Source organism: Phlebotomus papatasi, chromosome 2 (genome assembly GCF_024763615.1).
Source record: "Phlebotomus papatasi isolate M1 chromosome 2, Ppap_2.1, whole genome shotgun sequence".
Taxonomy (NCBI): Eukaryota; Metazoa; Arthropoda; class Insecta; order Diptera; family Psychodidae; genus Phlebotomus; species Phlebotomus papatasi.
In genome coordinates, this window is record NC_077223.1 from 93,249,685 (window position 1) to 93,263,709 (window position 14,025).

The following is a 14,025-nucleotide window of genomic DNA, read 5'->3' on the forward strand; positions in this document are numbered from 1 at the left end:
AGTGAGACTGAATGAAACCTAGATCTAGTGATTTCACTCAGTCTTATAGGAAATTTTGAAAACATATTTACAAACAAAAGTTATTGTGAGTTGGGCAATATGTCTATCGCACTATAACTTTTGTTTAGTAAACATATTTCCAAAATTTCCGAGGAGAAAGAGCGAGATGACTAGATCTAGATCTCACAAATAAAAATCTGTTATTATATCCAACGCACAATAAATTTTGTTTATAAACATGTTTTTAACATTTCAATGAGAGAGAGCGAGATGACTAGATTTCGGTTTCATTAACTCTCATTGAAATGTCAAAAACATGTTTACAAAACAAAAGTTATTGTGCGCTGGGCAGAGTATGACGAAGTACATAAATATTTCTGTTATTGTCTGCAAGTAGGATAATTTGTGAGAAGGATTACCAAAAACTTCAAGTTAATATCCCCAACCGTTTAGCCTCTATGTTTGTATAATGTACAAATAACAGGCCTTTTTCTCTAAAATTTCATTATAAAATCAAAAGAATTTACTCCATTACGGAGAATGTAAGTTAAGAAAAAATAGGTCAATGAACCATATATTAGTCAGAATAGCGGAAAAAATAAAAGAAAAATGTAAAGAAACTCCAAATGTTCAACAATTGAGCCCTCGCCTATTTTAAGTAATTACATTTAAATATTGTTTTCTCATATTTTTTTTAATTTATTCTCACTGAATTATACAATATTAGTGATTGCAATATGAAAAAAACGGAAAAATCATCTTCGAAGCCTACTTGAGACGTTGCAGAATTGCCGCTCCCTGAAGCCCAGCCGCCTCGATTGTCGTGGACGAATCACTGAGCTCCTTGCTGGGGAATGTGGTGACGAGATTAAACTCCTGATGGGCATACTGAGGCCTAGCCGTGATAATGTACCGCCTGATATCTGCCACGGTGTTGCTGTGATTGAATCTCGTGGCCAGGCGAGTGCCATCAGCCAAACGAACTTGAATCATCGTTGTCGGCTGACTGGCATCGACATTAAGCTCCTCAGTCGCACTGAAAGCAATTTATTCAGATAACAATAAAAAAAATCCATTTACTTCCAAAAAGTGGTTTGTTTTCGCCTTACCGTCTCTCATTTTCTTCCTGCGAAGTCTCGGTGGATGGTCCTGCGCTCGTTGAACTGGTAGAGTCCATCTGCAGGGCCGTAGTCTCGGCCAAATTGGGCGCCGGACTGCCTAGGGTATGTCCCTGTCCGCCAAAAACTGACACACGCTTCTTGGCTTTCTTGAACTCCTCATGACGATGATCCTCCAGATTAACGTGCACAGTCGTTCCACCTAGCTTCTTCAGCTCATTGGGTATCTCTCCTCTTGTCATACTAGCCATGAACTCTTTGTTCGCGGGATCTTCATACAATCGCAAATTCCCATCATTGATGGAGAATCCCTCACGCCAGAGCTTCAGTACCAGCGGCTCGATATTCTGTGGACGACTCGGTCGACCCGATGGCAGAGCCATGTGATCGTCATTTGTCATGCCAAGACGATAGCCAGTCCCAGAGAAGATCTCCGGACCGCTCGACTGAGAAGTCTGTGGATCAACAACTTCAGCTCCACTCTCCTGAGCCGATCTAAAAACCTCTGACACGTAATCCTTGATGGGATTGCGTTTTGGTGGACCCAGCACCTGCTGTCCCGAACGATCTGAACCTCCGGCATAGAATGCCTGGCCTTGTTCTTCGTCTTCTTCCGAAGAAGACATTGACCTCAAAGTCATAATGCTGAAAAGGAATCAATTTGTATTTACGTTCCCCCTGCTAGTGGCAAGGGATCTTTGCCTACATCCTGTCCCTAAAGTTTTTTTAGGTGTGATTCCTTCATAATCACACCTATTGTAATCCTCGGATTTTCTCAAAGTGCTCCGATCGAGCTGAAATTCACAGGGTATATGTTTTGAACATCCCTGATGCCGAAAATGGTAGTCCGCCATTTTCGGGTCCGTCCGGCCGTCCGGCCGTCCGTAGTACGCAATATCTCCGGTTTGGAAAGAGATAACTTCATAATTTTCTTTAAATATAGGGGAAAGGCTCATAATTTTGTCCAGTTTCTTATTTTGGACACTGTGAGGATAAAATTGGACACTAAAAATAAATTAATTTAAAATCATGGATTTTTATTCCAATATTTGATGAATAATGAATTCTATCTAAATATTTTTTCTTTTTGGAAGATTTTAACACTAAATGCGTTAAATTTTTAATATAATTTGAGTTAAAATTGCTTTGTTGAAAATTCAGTGTGAGCAATTGCTTACGCAAATACAGTAGACTCTCTCTCAATCGGGAATATGGGGCAAAAGCTTTTGTAAATTCCACAAAAAGCGCTCAATTATAAAGAATCACGATAAAATAGGAAGAACTACAGCGAATTTGAGCGAATTAGCTTCATAATTAAACGTGAAAATTGTCAACAAAATTTGTCGCCCGATTGAAAAAGAGCCGATTGAGTGAGAGTCTACTGACAAATGCCTGACGAAACAAAGGAGCATCATCTCTACGAAAGAGATGTAACGAGAAATGCCTTGAAAGGCTTCCGGAAAGGGCAGGGAATGAGCGAGTCCGCATGTACTTGGAGTACCGAAGTCAACTCACTTTAATAAATGATATGGAAAGTTTCCGGGCTTCTTGTAACATTCTACGTTTCCCTTACATGAACAGGAAGAGGACTTGGTAAGATTGGTTTATGAAATGAAGAACAATGGGCATCCTGTTGAGGCGGATTAGCTGTCCAATTTTACAGCCAAATTGGCCAAATTAATAAACAAGTTGTCCAAAATAAGAGACAAATTCACCTCTACATATCAATTCATTTTTAAACGTATTAAAATTAATTTTAGTAAAAATAAGACGATAAATAGCTTGCTAAGTTTCTAAACAACTCTTCTGAAAAGAGAGTAACAAAAAAAGTCAATTAGTATCGAAAATATCGCACTTCAAACTTGGAACATCGATGCTTATAAGCAGACTGGGCAAAATTATGAGCCCTTACCCTATCTACTTGCGCGTACGACGATTTCTATGCTATAAGTTTTTTGAAAAACCGGTTTAAAACCGATTTTTCTAGGTTTTCTCGAAATTGACCTATGCAATTTGAACCATTTTATGTTCATGTTGTAGCGCTACTTGAGTAGACCAATTTAAAAAAATAAAAATTGGAGATTTTTCGCGGATTTTCTCGGGTCGCGAAATTTTTCGCGCATTTTCGCGGGCCGCCAAATTTTTCTCGGATTTTCGCGGGTCGTGAAAAATTTCGCGGATTACGCGGCTCGCGAATTTTCAAGGGCCACGAAATTTTTCGCGAATTTTCGCGGGTTGCGAAATTTTTCGCGTATTTTGCACTTCTTAAGCCTAAACGAAACTCTAGTGTGATGTCAAGTTGGAGGCCTTGATCTCTCAGTTTCTGAGAAAATCGATATTAAAGTTTTTTAGACAATTTTATGCATTTTTCTTCCAATTTTTTCTTTTTCTTTCCAATTTTTTTTTCTTTACCCCTACCTTTTAAGTCAATGACTTATCCTTAAAGGATTTAAGGACCACTACACCATTTTTAGATACCTTTACTAGGAATGTCCTGTCATTTCAATTAGAGACGAATAGTTTAACTAATATACGGATTTTAGTTTTGGTTAAATCAAGTCATTTTACGAAGTATACAAAACAAGCCTCACTTTAACGGCAAATATTGAAGAAACTAGGATGCTAAACGATCCTAAACTTTTACCATCCTATTTTCTATATCCTTAACTCTATCTGATATCAATTTACTACCATTCTAACAAGTAGTTCCTCTATGATATTAGAGATTGAAAATTGTCAAATTCTCATTGAAATTAGGTTATTATGCTTAGTGCTAATGACACCCGTTCATTCACTTCTTGATCAGCATTTTTTCGTCAGCAAAATAAAGAATGTGCAATTTTGCAATGATGGATTATGGGTTCACGGAGTTCACCTTAGTAATTAAGTGGGATAAGAATGATTTTGTATAAATAGGGTTAATTTTTGTTAAATAAATCAGATTGCGATAGAGATTCCTGAGTTTCACTTCCAGCAGCACGAGAGTGCTTGTTCCAGAGAAATCGTATCTCCCTTTTGGCCCAAGACCAGCGGCATCCTATTGCCTAAGGATTACCATCGGCCAATTGGCTCCTTACTGCCAGGAAACAGCGGCTTCTCTTCAAGAAGCCTTAAGACCTAGGGCAGGATTTGAGAATATTTCTGGAGGAATTTTTCCCTAGAGGCATTCATTTGCCAGACTGCAAGGTTTGAAATTTATTTCTAACCTTGGTTAAACTCTCTCGAGGCACCCCCGGGGGTAGCCCACACAAGGGGGCATTACTTCCTTAAGCCCGGTGGCTCGAAAGAGCTGTTATTAGAGGCCGTGAAAACAGCCGAGAGTCAGTCCAAACAGTGGAAGAATTCCCCAGAAAGTTCTCTCCAGAGCAAGGGAATAATCTGACGGGATTCGGATTATACTCTTCTTCTAGCTTCGGCTTTTCAGCTGTTTAGAGCCGAAACAGACACTTTTATGAATTTCTCATCCAATTTTTTCATTTACAAGTGAAATTTTGCATATCTCAAGCCTGAAATTGGCTCTAAAAGGATGTAAAGTTTGAGGCCTCTATCTCTCATAGTTTCCGAGATAATCGACTTTAAAGATTTTCAGACAGGTTCATGCATTTCTCATCCAATTTTCCCCATTAATAACGATAATATGTTACATACGGTTTAAACGAAATTTGCATTACTTATGTATAAATATATCGTTCGAGTTTGCCACAATCCAAATTTGCAATGAAGGAATCACACCTCTATAAGCTGATCTAGGCTTATCACTGTTTATTAAAGGATCCGTGTTGAAGTCATCAGGACTTATTAAAAATCATTTTTCTCGCACTTCTGAATGTTTTTAATTAAAAATACTAAGTAACTTCCCGATTTACTTTATGCATCTTAAGTTTTACTTACTTTGATGATGATTTCTTGGTCTTTTTATCCTTCTTCTGGACAGAATCCGGCTGTTGATTTGATGATCCTCCAGCTGCTTCATTCTCATCATCACTGTCCGGAATCACCTGTACTGGGTCAGCATCATTATCGTGATCACCCTCATAGTAACTGGTAAGGGCAATCTGCACGAAAACCGCAAGGAATTAAAGAAAAATTGAAGAAAATTTGAAAAGTGCAGAATCAGGTTGATCTAACCTCAATTTGCAGAAACTTACCTGTAGTGTCCAATTGGCAGCCTCTAGGTGAAAGCGTGCTTGTTCTTCGGATACCCCAGTGATATCCTTAAACTGTGAAATCAATTCTTCCTGATCAGACATTCTAATTTTCACGAAAAACACAAACAAACCAACGGATTATACAAATTTTCCACAGCTGTGGCTGTTTGCTTCGCTGTGCTGTATCGCCTACTTTGCTGTGCTATGGAAAATAGTTCTTGCCGCCGCCACCACAGTAACCCTGGCTCTAGTGTCAATTGAATGTTTTGATGTGAAGTTCGTGAGAAGAATTTTCTGTGGTTTTTTTGGTGTTTTTCTGGAATTTAAATCACCTCAAGTTGTAGAAGAGTAGAGTGTAATCATGTCAAACCAATATCCGGGTGGATTTGGTAACCAGAATCGTGGGAATTTTGGCAATCAAATGGTACCGATGAGTATGGCCGGCGGCGTGACCCAAGGTGGCGGCGCCAATGGAACCAGCAATCAGATGGGCAACATGATGAACTACAATCAGGGAATGATGCACAGTCCGCAGCAGCAGCAAATACCCAACACAACGGCCGTAGGAATGGGTGGAGTTGCAGCCTCACCATCGCCAATGTCAATGCAGGCTGGTCCGGGAATGCAGAGCCCATCTCATGTGTCCCAGCAGCAGACTGGGCAGCAGCAACAGACCAGCATGCAGCAGCAACAAGTGACATCACAGCAACAACAAAGTCAGAATTCCCTCACATTACACACTTCCACAAATTCCACGGCTGCATCCGGAGGCACAACGAGCAGCACCATGATGAACCAGGGCTCAGCACCCGGTCAGGGTCAATTCAACATTGTCAGTCTCTGCAAATTCGGCCAGGAAACCGTGCAGGATATCGTGAGTCGCTTCCAGGAAGTCTTTCAGGCACTACGAGTGTCCACTCCGCCCAATGGAACAACTGCCGGAAGCACAGAGAAGAAGGTTCAAGAGCAATTTCGCACCATCCGACTTCTGTTTAAGCGAGTCCGCATCCTCTATGACAAGTGCAATGATAGCTGCCAACAGGGAATGGAATATACTCATGTTGAGAGTCTCATTCCTCTCAAGGATGAGCACGATCACAAGCCCCAGGTGACTCAGAGTGAGGAATATCAAAAAGCCCTTCAGGACAACCGCGAACTGCTCGAGCAAGTGATGCTGAAGAATAAGCAACTCCGTGAAGTTATTGATAGGATTCGCATCATAATCTGGGAAATCAACACAATGCTGAGCATGAGAAAATCTTAAAGGGGATCTGGCTCAAGTTGTCACATCAACAATCGGTCCGATTAGTCAAAAAAAAAACGAAGGATATGAATTTGGTGTTCGTCTGCAGATAAGAATGTAAGGTCATGTAAAGAGGTTTCTCATTCAAGAATTCAAGTAAAGACGACAGGAAAACTATATTTTATTTTTCTTTTATTTAATAAATTCTTTCGCTGGATTCTGCTTCTTCGTAAAGTCCGGTGATTATTAAACTCCTAATCCTTAAAGAGGCTTTTTCACAAAATGTAAATATTGACCTTCAAAATCCTTGAAATTAAAATAGCCGAAGAAAAATGGATTAAAAAATTATGGTCCTGAGGTTTCCACATCCCAAACTTTGAACTTTTTTGAGAAATATTCCGTTTTGGGGGGTCCGTGGTGCAATTTTGGTAAGAGCGTTCGGCTCTTGGGCAGTGTGACCCTCGGCTCGACTGTCACAGTTGTGAGTTCGAGTCCCGCCCGGTGCAAATGATTGAAGCGTCTGAATGTACATTTTTCAAGAAACACTGAATAATAAATTTGTAAACTTGAGTAATGTACAAAATGGTCATAAAAGCCCGGTACATCGAATTAAATAAAAAACATAAAAAATAAATAGGGTATAGTAAGTACCTTTGGCCACTTTTAGATTTTACGTTCTTGTAACTACAGTAATATTTGTCCAACTTAAACGAAATTTTGCATAGAGGTACTTTGACTCACTGTCTCTTTGTATATTTAATAAATTTTCTAGAAATTTTTGGTTATCTTATTAAAAATACATATTTTTTCAACTATGCATGTTTCAGTATTTTTGGCCACTTGTATAATACTTTTGGCCATTTATTTCAGTACTTTTGGCCACTTTTTCTAATATGAATTTTTATTAAATAATTCCGTTTTGCTGAGAAATTAATTAAAGGATGAGGTCAAGGGGTAAATCATAAGAGAAAAAAATACATTTCATTCATGTTTCTAGAAACAGTGATTTCTGCATTCATTGTTTTGATTATTATTAAATTACTTGGGGAAAGTGGTACATGATTGAATTTGGGGCACCTTTAATCCTTTAACGACGAGACACTTTTTACGGATTGAAAATCAATAATAAAAATTAAACTGTTAAACATAATCAATGATCTAATTGTCAATGAGGACACAAAGGAGGATGCAAATTACCTGTAAAAGGCAGATGGTTAAGCCCGATGTCCACTTTAAACAATCCAGAAGAGCAATTGTGATCGCCATCACGCTTTTTATCATAGTATGATAAAAATGTCGCTCATTTTCGCTCAAATGGTTTCCGAATATTGTCGAAACTCCACGAGCTTAAATAAATATTGTTTTCCATAAAAGAAAAAAAAAACAAAACGTGTTTATTTTTTAATCATGATTCACGTAAATTTATTCGGAATTATATGTATATTATGGACAGATGGTAATAGATGTGCCTAGTGAGGAGGACTCTGATGTCACTGAAGAATTTAAGAATTTACCAAAACGAAATTAAATGGGGGAGATCTCCTCCTATGACCGGAACTCCTCTACTTCCGCCGGCTACACTACCAAAAATTGAAAGAATAATATCATTCTCGGTGTATTCCTCAAGGAATTCTCATCGACTGCACCTCCACCGGTTCGAATCCTGTCGCCGTTTAGACACCTTTGCTTTCACTTTCATTTTAAAATCATTTAATGAATCTTTCCACTATATGGGGGTCTTTTGACATCCTCCCATACCGTTAAGCTGATTGGAAATTTCTTGCCACTTCCTTTTTTTAGATGGCCCTCATTTTCTCTCGTTTTGCCAAGTAAAATTATCCGAATCGTTTTCGCCAGTTCTAGCAAATGAGTTTTCTGGACATTCCACACATTGGACTACCACAAAAAATTATTACAAAATAAAACAAACAGTATGAAAACGATTAAAATAATTAAATTAACATACTCTTGCACCTCTCTCTATACTCTTATTTTTACTACTCTCATTTTTTTAAGAAAAATCCTTTTTTAACTTGAACAACACTTTTATCACCCGTGACGGGAGGATATGCTAGTATATCGTATTGATAAAATGACAGAGCGACTCATGGTTGCCAACATTGATTTTTGTCGCTCAGCGCCAAACTCGAAGATTGACATTTCCAGTATGGCGGGAAGTTTTCTACGATAAAAAGTACTGTTAAACCATATGATAAAGCCCGTGACGGCGATCACAATTGCTCTTCAGGCCTCAGAAAACCTCTTAAAATATGATATGTACCTGTAAATGTATTCAGGTGTTAAAAAGGGAACTTCAGAGCCGTAAATCCGGCTATCGAAGAATTTTTTTCTTCGATATCAGAGTGCCCTCCCGTACAGCTTTGCATATTTCACCCATCTGGTTCTCTTGCTCCCACTTCAATATAATCATTTCGGCATGAAGGATTTCTGAGGGGGCGATGGGACCAGAAAGGGAGTGGACCTTATTGGAACGGGAAAAGAAACGGCGAGATATTGCCACCAAGCGCGTTACTTCGTCGAAATCTGACGAATTATCAATACATTGCGCGATAAATGAGCCTTTATGCGGATAACTTTCAGCTGTGATGCCACAATAAGTATCATCCTTTAAATTTGAATACATAGGCACGAATGGCGCGGGCCAATCGGATTTTGTTTGATTTAAAAAAGGTGGGCCACACCACCATTGATCGAGACTTCCGAGAGTTTGGGGTTTAGTCCCTCGAGACAAAAGGTCCGCAGGATTTAGATCACCAGGCACATGGCGCCAAGCAGATTGTATCGTTCTCTCTTGAATCTCAGAGATCCTATGGGATACAAAGGTATCAAATCTTTCTGTAGTGGCATTTATTTGACTAAGAACGATTTGGGAATCTGTCCAGCAATGATAAGAAGAAACGGAGAATATTGACAGCATTTTATGCAACAGACGTACGCCAAGAACTGCTCCACATAATTCAAGTCTCGGAATTGTAAGAGTCTTAATAGGGGCTATTCGTGATTTGGCAATTAAAAGTCGCGAGAATCTTTCACCCTTTGGATTTTGTGTCACGTAATAAATAACTGCTCCGTAAGCATAACTGCTACTATCAGTGAAGAGATGTAGTTCCGAAATGGAGATTGTGTCGAAGGTAGAAATCCACCGAGGAACGGATATAGATTTGACTGTAGACAGGTCGGAAAAGAAGTCTTGAAACTCTATTTCGATGCTTAGAGGTAGAGCTTGATCCCACTCTAAATTTAATTTCCACAGCGCTTGAATCAATATTTTTCCGTGAACAATGACAGGGCCTATGAGTCCTAAGGGATCAAATAAAGAAGCAATCATAGAGAAGCATGATGAACGATAGGGACAAAAATAGCCTAAAAATTTAAGTAATTTTTTTGACAATACCAATGAATAATAATTTTCGCTTTAATGAAAAATATAACGTATTGTAGTTTTTATTGCCAAAAGGGTTTTGCTTAAAAAATATTAGAAGTATAAAAAATAAATAAAATCAACTATAAATTTGAGAATTTAAAAATTCGCCATTTTTTAGATTAAATATTTACTACATAGCAAATAGCGAGAGCCTTGAAAAAAATACTCTAGATTCCTTCAACCTTCTACTTTACTATGTATAGACATAAGAAAAAATTAACTTTAGGTAGTCAGTAAAAATTATTTTCTTTATGGGACACCGGTGTTCCAATCGTCCTTAATGGGTTAAAGGTGCCCCACTTCCCCTTATTCTGCAATCCTAACATGTTTCTACAAGGGGTAATTCATATTGAGAAACCCTTGTTAATTGTCCGAGAAACGCTTCGCGAAACCTGAGAAACCCAAAATTTGCATCGCGAAATCCGAGAAACTCAATTTCTGCATCGCGAAACCCGAGAAACCCACTTTTTGGATTGCGAAACCCGAGAATCCAGAAACTTGTGTTTCTATTACTATGATACAAGCGTTCAAGAGATTATGCAAACACAAATTATTGATATTTTCCTACCATTGCGAGGTAATTTATGAAATTATTTTCGAATCACCCCTAAATTTTTGCAATTATTACGGTGCTATCACACTAGGATTTTTCACATTTTAATTTTAAATTGAACTCGGCAAATTGAGCATTAAAATTGCGAGAACCACTTGAAATTTTTCATAGCCAGGATACATTTTTGCGAGAAATTTGATATATTAAAAAAAGCCGCAAAGATTGCCATTTTATTTTGTCATTTGTGATTTTGTTATATTATTAGAAAAATGAGTGAGTCCAGTGATGAGAAAGAAATTTTCCTATTTTATGTAGAATACATGTTCAATAAAAATGTGTCTCAAGGTAAAAGGAAGTGATTGTGGGCCAGAAAATGGATGCAAGAGAGATTTGCCCACGGATTCATTGAAAAAATGTATGATTATATCGCAACTGGTGATTTTTTTGGGCACAACAATTTTCTTCGTATGGCTACTGAAGAATTTGAGAACTACTTCACATAGTTGGACCTCATTTGCAGAAAGTAACAACGAAAATGAGGGTGCCTATATCGCCCAAGTTCAATAAAATTGGAATAATTGAGCAATTTTAATATTTTAATTTGCTGAATTCAAATTTAATTGAGCAACCACATTTAGGCTATTTTAGCATATTTAAACATGCTTTGGTGGGCCAAATATTAGTTTATATCAATAAATAAACGAAAATCTATTAATTCAAATGATTTTAAATGCAAAATAACGCATAGGAACAATTCATCTGAAAATTAATTTGAATTTACAAATTGAAAAAAATCCTAGTGTAGCACGGTTCATAAGTTAAATTTGAAAAGCATATTTCTATTTTTAAATGAACTATAGTCATGGGATATCGGGGGATTTGGTTAATGACGGAAAGTGTAAAATCACGAGTACAATCTGCCGAGATGAGGTACCACTGGACGGTTAAGGGAATTATTAATCAAGACCGAATAAAGAACGTATAGATAGATGCTGGTGAGGAGCTTAAGAGTCAAAGTTGAGAGATCAGACCTTCGATGATTATGGCCATGTTAAGCACATGAATGAAGCGAGATTCCCCAGTAAAGCTATGAATGAAAGCCACTTTGAGGAGGCGTCGACCTTGGGACAGACCTAGGACAAAGTGGCTAAATAATATTCAGGATCTTGCATTCAAACAGCTTGGGAACGGTAGTGAACATCTTCCCGAAGTGGCGGAGGATGATAGGCATCGACTTCTAATCAGGGTATCTTAACTCTTAACTCGCGACCCCGATAGTGATACGGGGTTCAAAATGAATGAATTAATTAATTTTCCCGACAATTGGCCGAAAGATTGCCGCCGAAAATATTTATTTGTATATTTAATTATGTTTCTGTAAATCATTTAAAAGAAATCTCCTAAAAACATGAAAATTTTCTAGGTACGGTAAGACAATATTCACTCACATATTGCCTATTTTCAACTAGGAAAGAAACTAAACTAGGGACTCCATTACATTACAATTACGTATATTTAGATCTTGTCAGTTTTGAAGAAATTTTTGGTCACGCCTTTTTATTGTCAATTTTTATTGTAAGGAAAAGTCCCATGCTTCATAAAACTCACGCTTCATAACTTAATTATTCCTGTGTTACTCAATAAATGTGACTTATCGCAATATATTTTAAAACCTAGTTCTATGTTACATGTTCTCTGAAAAAAATAAGAGCCTAGCCCTTTTCTCCTAGTTCCTGGATAAAAAAAATCAAAAATTTGTTTTCTAATTTTAAATATTTTGTTAAAGAAAATCTTTTGAAAAATCTTTGGGTATGTCATCTTGTTATCAAAATTATTCTAATATTTAGCAAATAAATAACACTGTGCAACAATTTCAAACTTTTTTTTTGTCGCCGGGTTCTCATGCTACTTTTTCTATTGCTAGGGTCAAATGATTTACGAAAATACTTATCATTTTGATTTCATTTGGATTTTGCGACTGGTATTTACGAAAAACGGTTTTTTCCGTTTTTTGATACTTGGGTGCCTATATCTCCGAATCTACTGAACCGATTTATTTCTCACTAAGGAATAATTTGTTCTCCTTTAGATGCCCGATAAATCCTCTGAAAAGATGAAGTTCGTACAACCGACACCAGGGGCGCTGTAGTCCCATAAATGTCAGAAAACATGTAAAAATCGAAATTTGTAGCAACTTTGATCAAGAATATCTCGAAAACTAAAACTGTTCTTAACAATCTTATTTATGGGTTTGATAGAGAATTTTATTAGCTACATTTTTGTTCATATACAACTTTTTGCTCAGATTATTTTTTAGCCTCGAAATAGAGGTTCAAACGAAAAATGAGCACCCAGCCAACTAGAGAAAACCCTCATTATTTCACACATTTTGACTTTTTCTTTTCAAGTTGAGGTAAATCCAGGATATTTTCATACTTTTTCTAAATTGCATAAGTTTAATAAATATATACATATTTTTTCTTTTACATCGGAAAATTTCTTAGCCCAAGATACACAGTCTCAAAGATGGCGTGACGCGCTTCATATTTCACTTGTGATTTTTGACAAAAATTTTAAAGTGCTCTATTTCGGGAAGAGGCCAAGATATTTTTTGCTATTTTTTTTTTAAATCTGACATGTAATTTTATTCTCTTTAAAGGCGTCTCCAAACTTTCCCCTATCATTGTAGGAAGCAACGTCAAAATAAAAAAAAGGCAATTTGTTTATGAAAATTGATTCTAGTGTATAGACACCATAAATCGACATACTTTTGATTTTTTTTAAATTAAAAAGTATATTATTAACATAAAAAACTACATTCCCTCAAAGAAAGAGGGTCCACTTTTTTGTTGAACTACTTAATTTTTTTTTTTTTTGGAAATTCCCCAAAACAATTGAGTAGTTAAACTCAAAAATGGATAGACTTCTTTTCAGGGAGTATAGCACCACAATAGTATTTACCAAAAGGAAAAATATTGAAACTTTTGGATTTGGTATTTAAAAGAAAAAAAAGTTCAAATTTTTTTTTTGGTAAAAACAAAAGTTTTTCACATTTTTAGTACATATACGCTATTTTTTTTTAAAATGTTTTAGACTTTGATCACTTTACTTTTCGAAAAAATACAGTACGACTCCAATAGAGTCAACACATGTCATGTCTGCAATATTCTAAGTTATTTTTCTTGTTGAAGTTACTATTTCACTCATTCAAAATTGACTCAGATTGTTACTCGACAAAAGTAGTTTAAAAGTTTGACATTAAATTTGAAATTAGTTTATGAAGTTTTTATTTCTAATTTTCTTCTTCACTATTTTTATAAATCAAATCTTGTAAAATTCATGTTAAAACTTTTGAATATTGTATAAAGTTGAAAAGTGTAGTAACACTGAACACTAATTTTATCGTTAAAAATTTTGTAATGTTATCAATATAATTTAGAAATAAATCGTTGTTGAAAAAAAAAAAAAAAAAAAAAATTTGAAATTTTACATATTTTTACATATTTTTCACTGTGTTT

The 14,025-nt window shown here is 36.5% G+C and overlaps 2 protein-coding genes across 2 annotated transcripts; one reads left to right on the top strand and one right to left on the bottom strand.

Moving 5' to 3' along the window:
• Positions 1-675: 675 nt before the first annotated feature.
• LOC129802449 (NSFL1 cofactor p47) lies at positions 676-5,419 on the bottom strand. The gene is made up of 4 exons (XM_055848257.1): positions 5,267-5,419; positions 5,010-5,173; positions 1,110-1,763; positions 676-1,036 (listed from the first exon to the last, which is right to left on the bottom strand). The coding sequence occupies exons 1-4, from the start codon at positions 5,366-5,368 to the stop codon at positions 769-771; spliced, it is 1,188 nt and encodes a 395-aa protein (XP_055704232.1). The 5' UTR covers positions 5,369-5,419; the 3' UTR covers positions 676-768.
• Positions 5,420-5,505: 86 nt separating this feature from the next.
• LOC129802452 (mediator of RNA polymerase II transcription subunit 30) lies at positions 5,506-6,688 on the top strand. Its single transcript, XM_055848261.1, has one exon. The coding sequence runs from the start codon at positions 5,628-5,630 to the stop codon at positions 6,528-6,530; it is 903 nt and encodes a 300-aa protein (XP_055704236.1). The 5' UTR covers positions 5,506-5,627; the 3' UTR covers positions 6,531-6,688.
• Positions 6,689-14,025: the final 7,337 nt, after the last annotated feature.

What these genes read in the sequence shown, in the direction of transcription:
- LOC129802449 (XM_055848257.1), bottom strand. Translation starts at nt 5,368, where the DNA reads ATGTCTGATCAGGAAGAATTGATTTCACAGTTTAAGGATATCACTGGG. An exon ending in CTGCCAATTGGACACTACAG is followed by an intron (nt 5,174 to 5,266) that starts GTAAGTTTCTGC and finishes GTTTTCGTGCAG; the next exon opens with ATTGCCCTTACCAGTTACTA. An exon ending in ACCAAGAAATCATCATCAAA is followed by an intron (nt 1,764 to 5,009) that starts GTAAGTAAAACT and finishes ATTCCTTTTCAG; the next exon opens with CATTATGACTTTGAGGTCAA.
- LOC129802452 (XM_055848261.1), top strand. Translation starts at nt 5,628, where the DNA reads ATGTCAAACCAATATCCGGGTGGATTTGGTAACCAGAATCGTGGGAAT.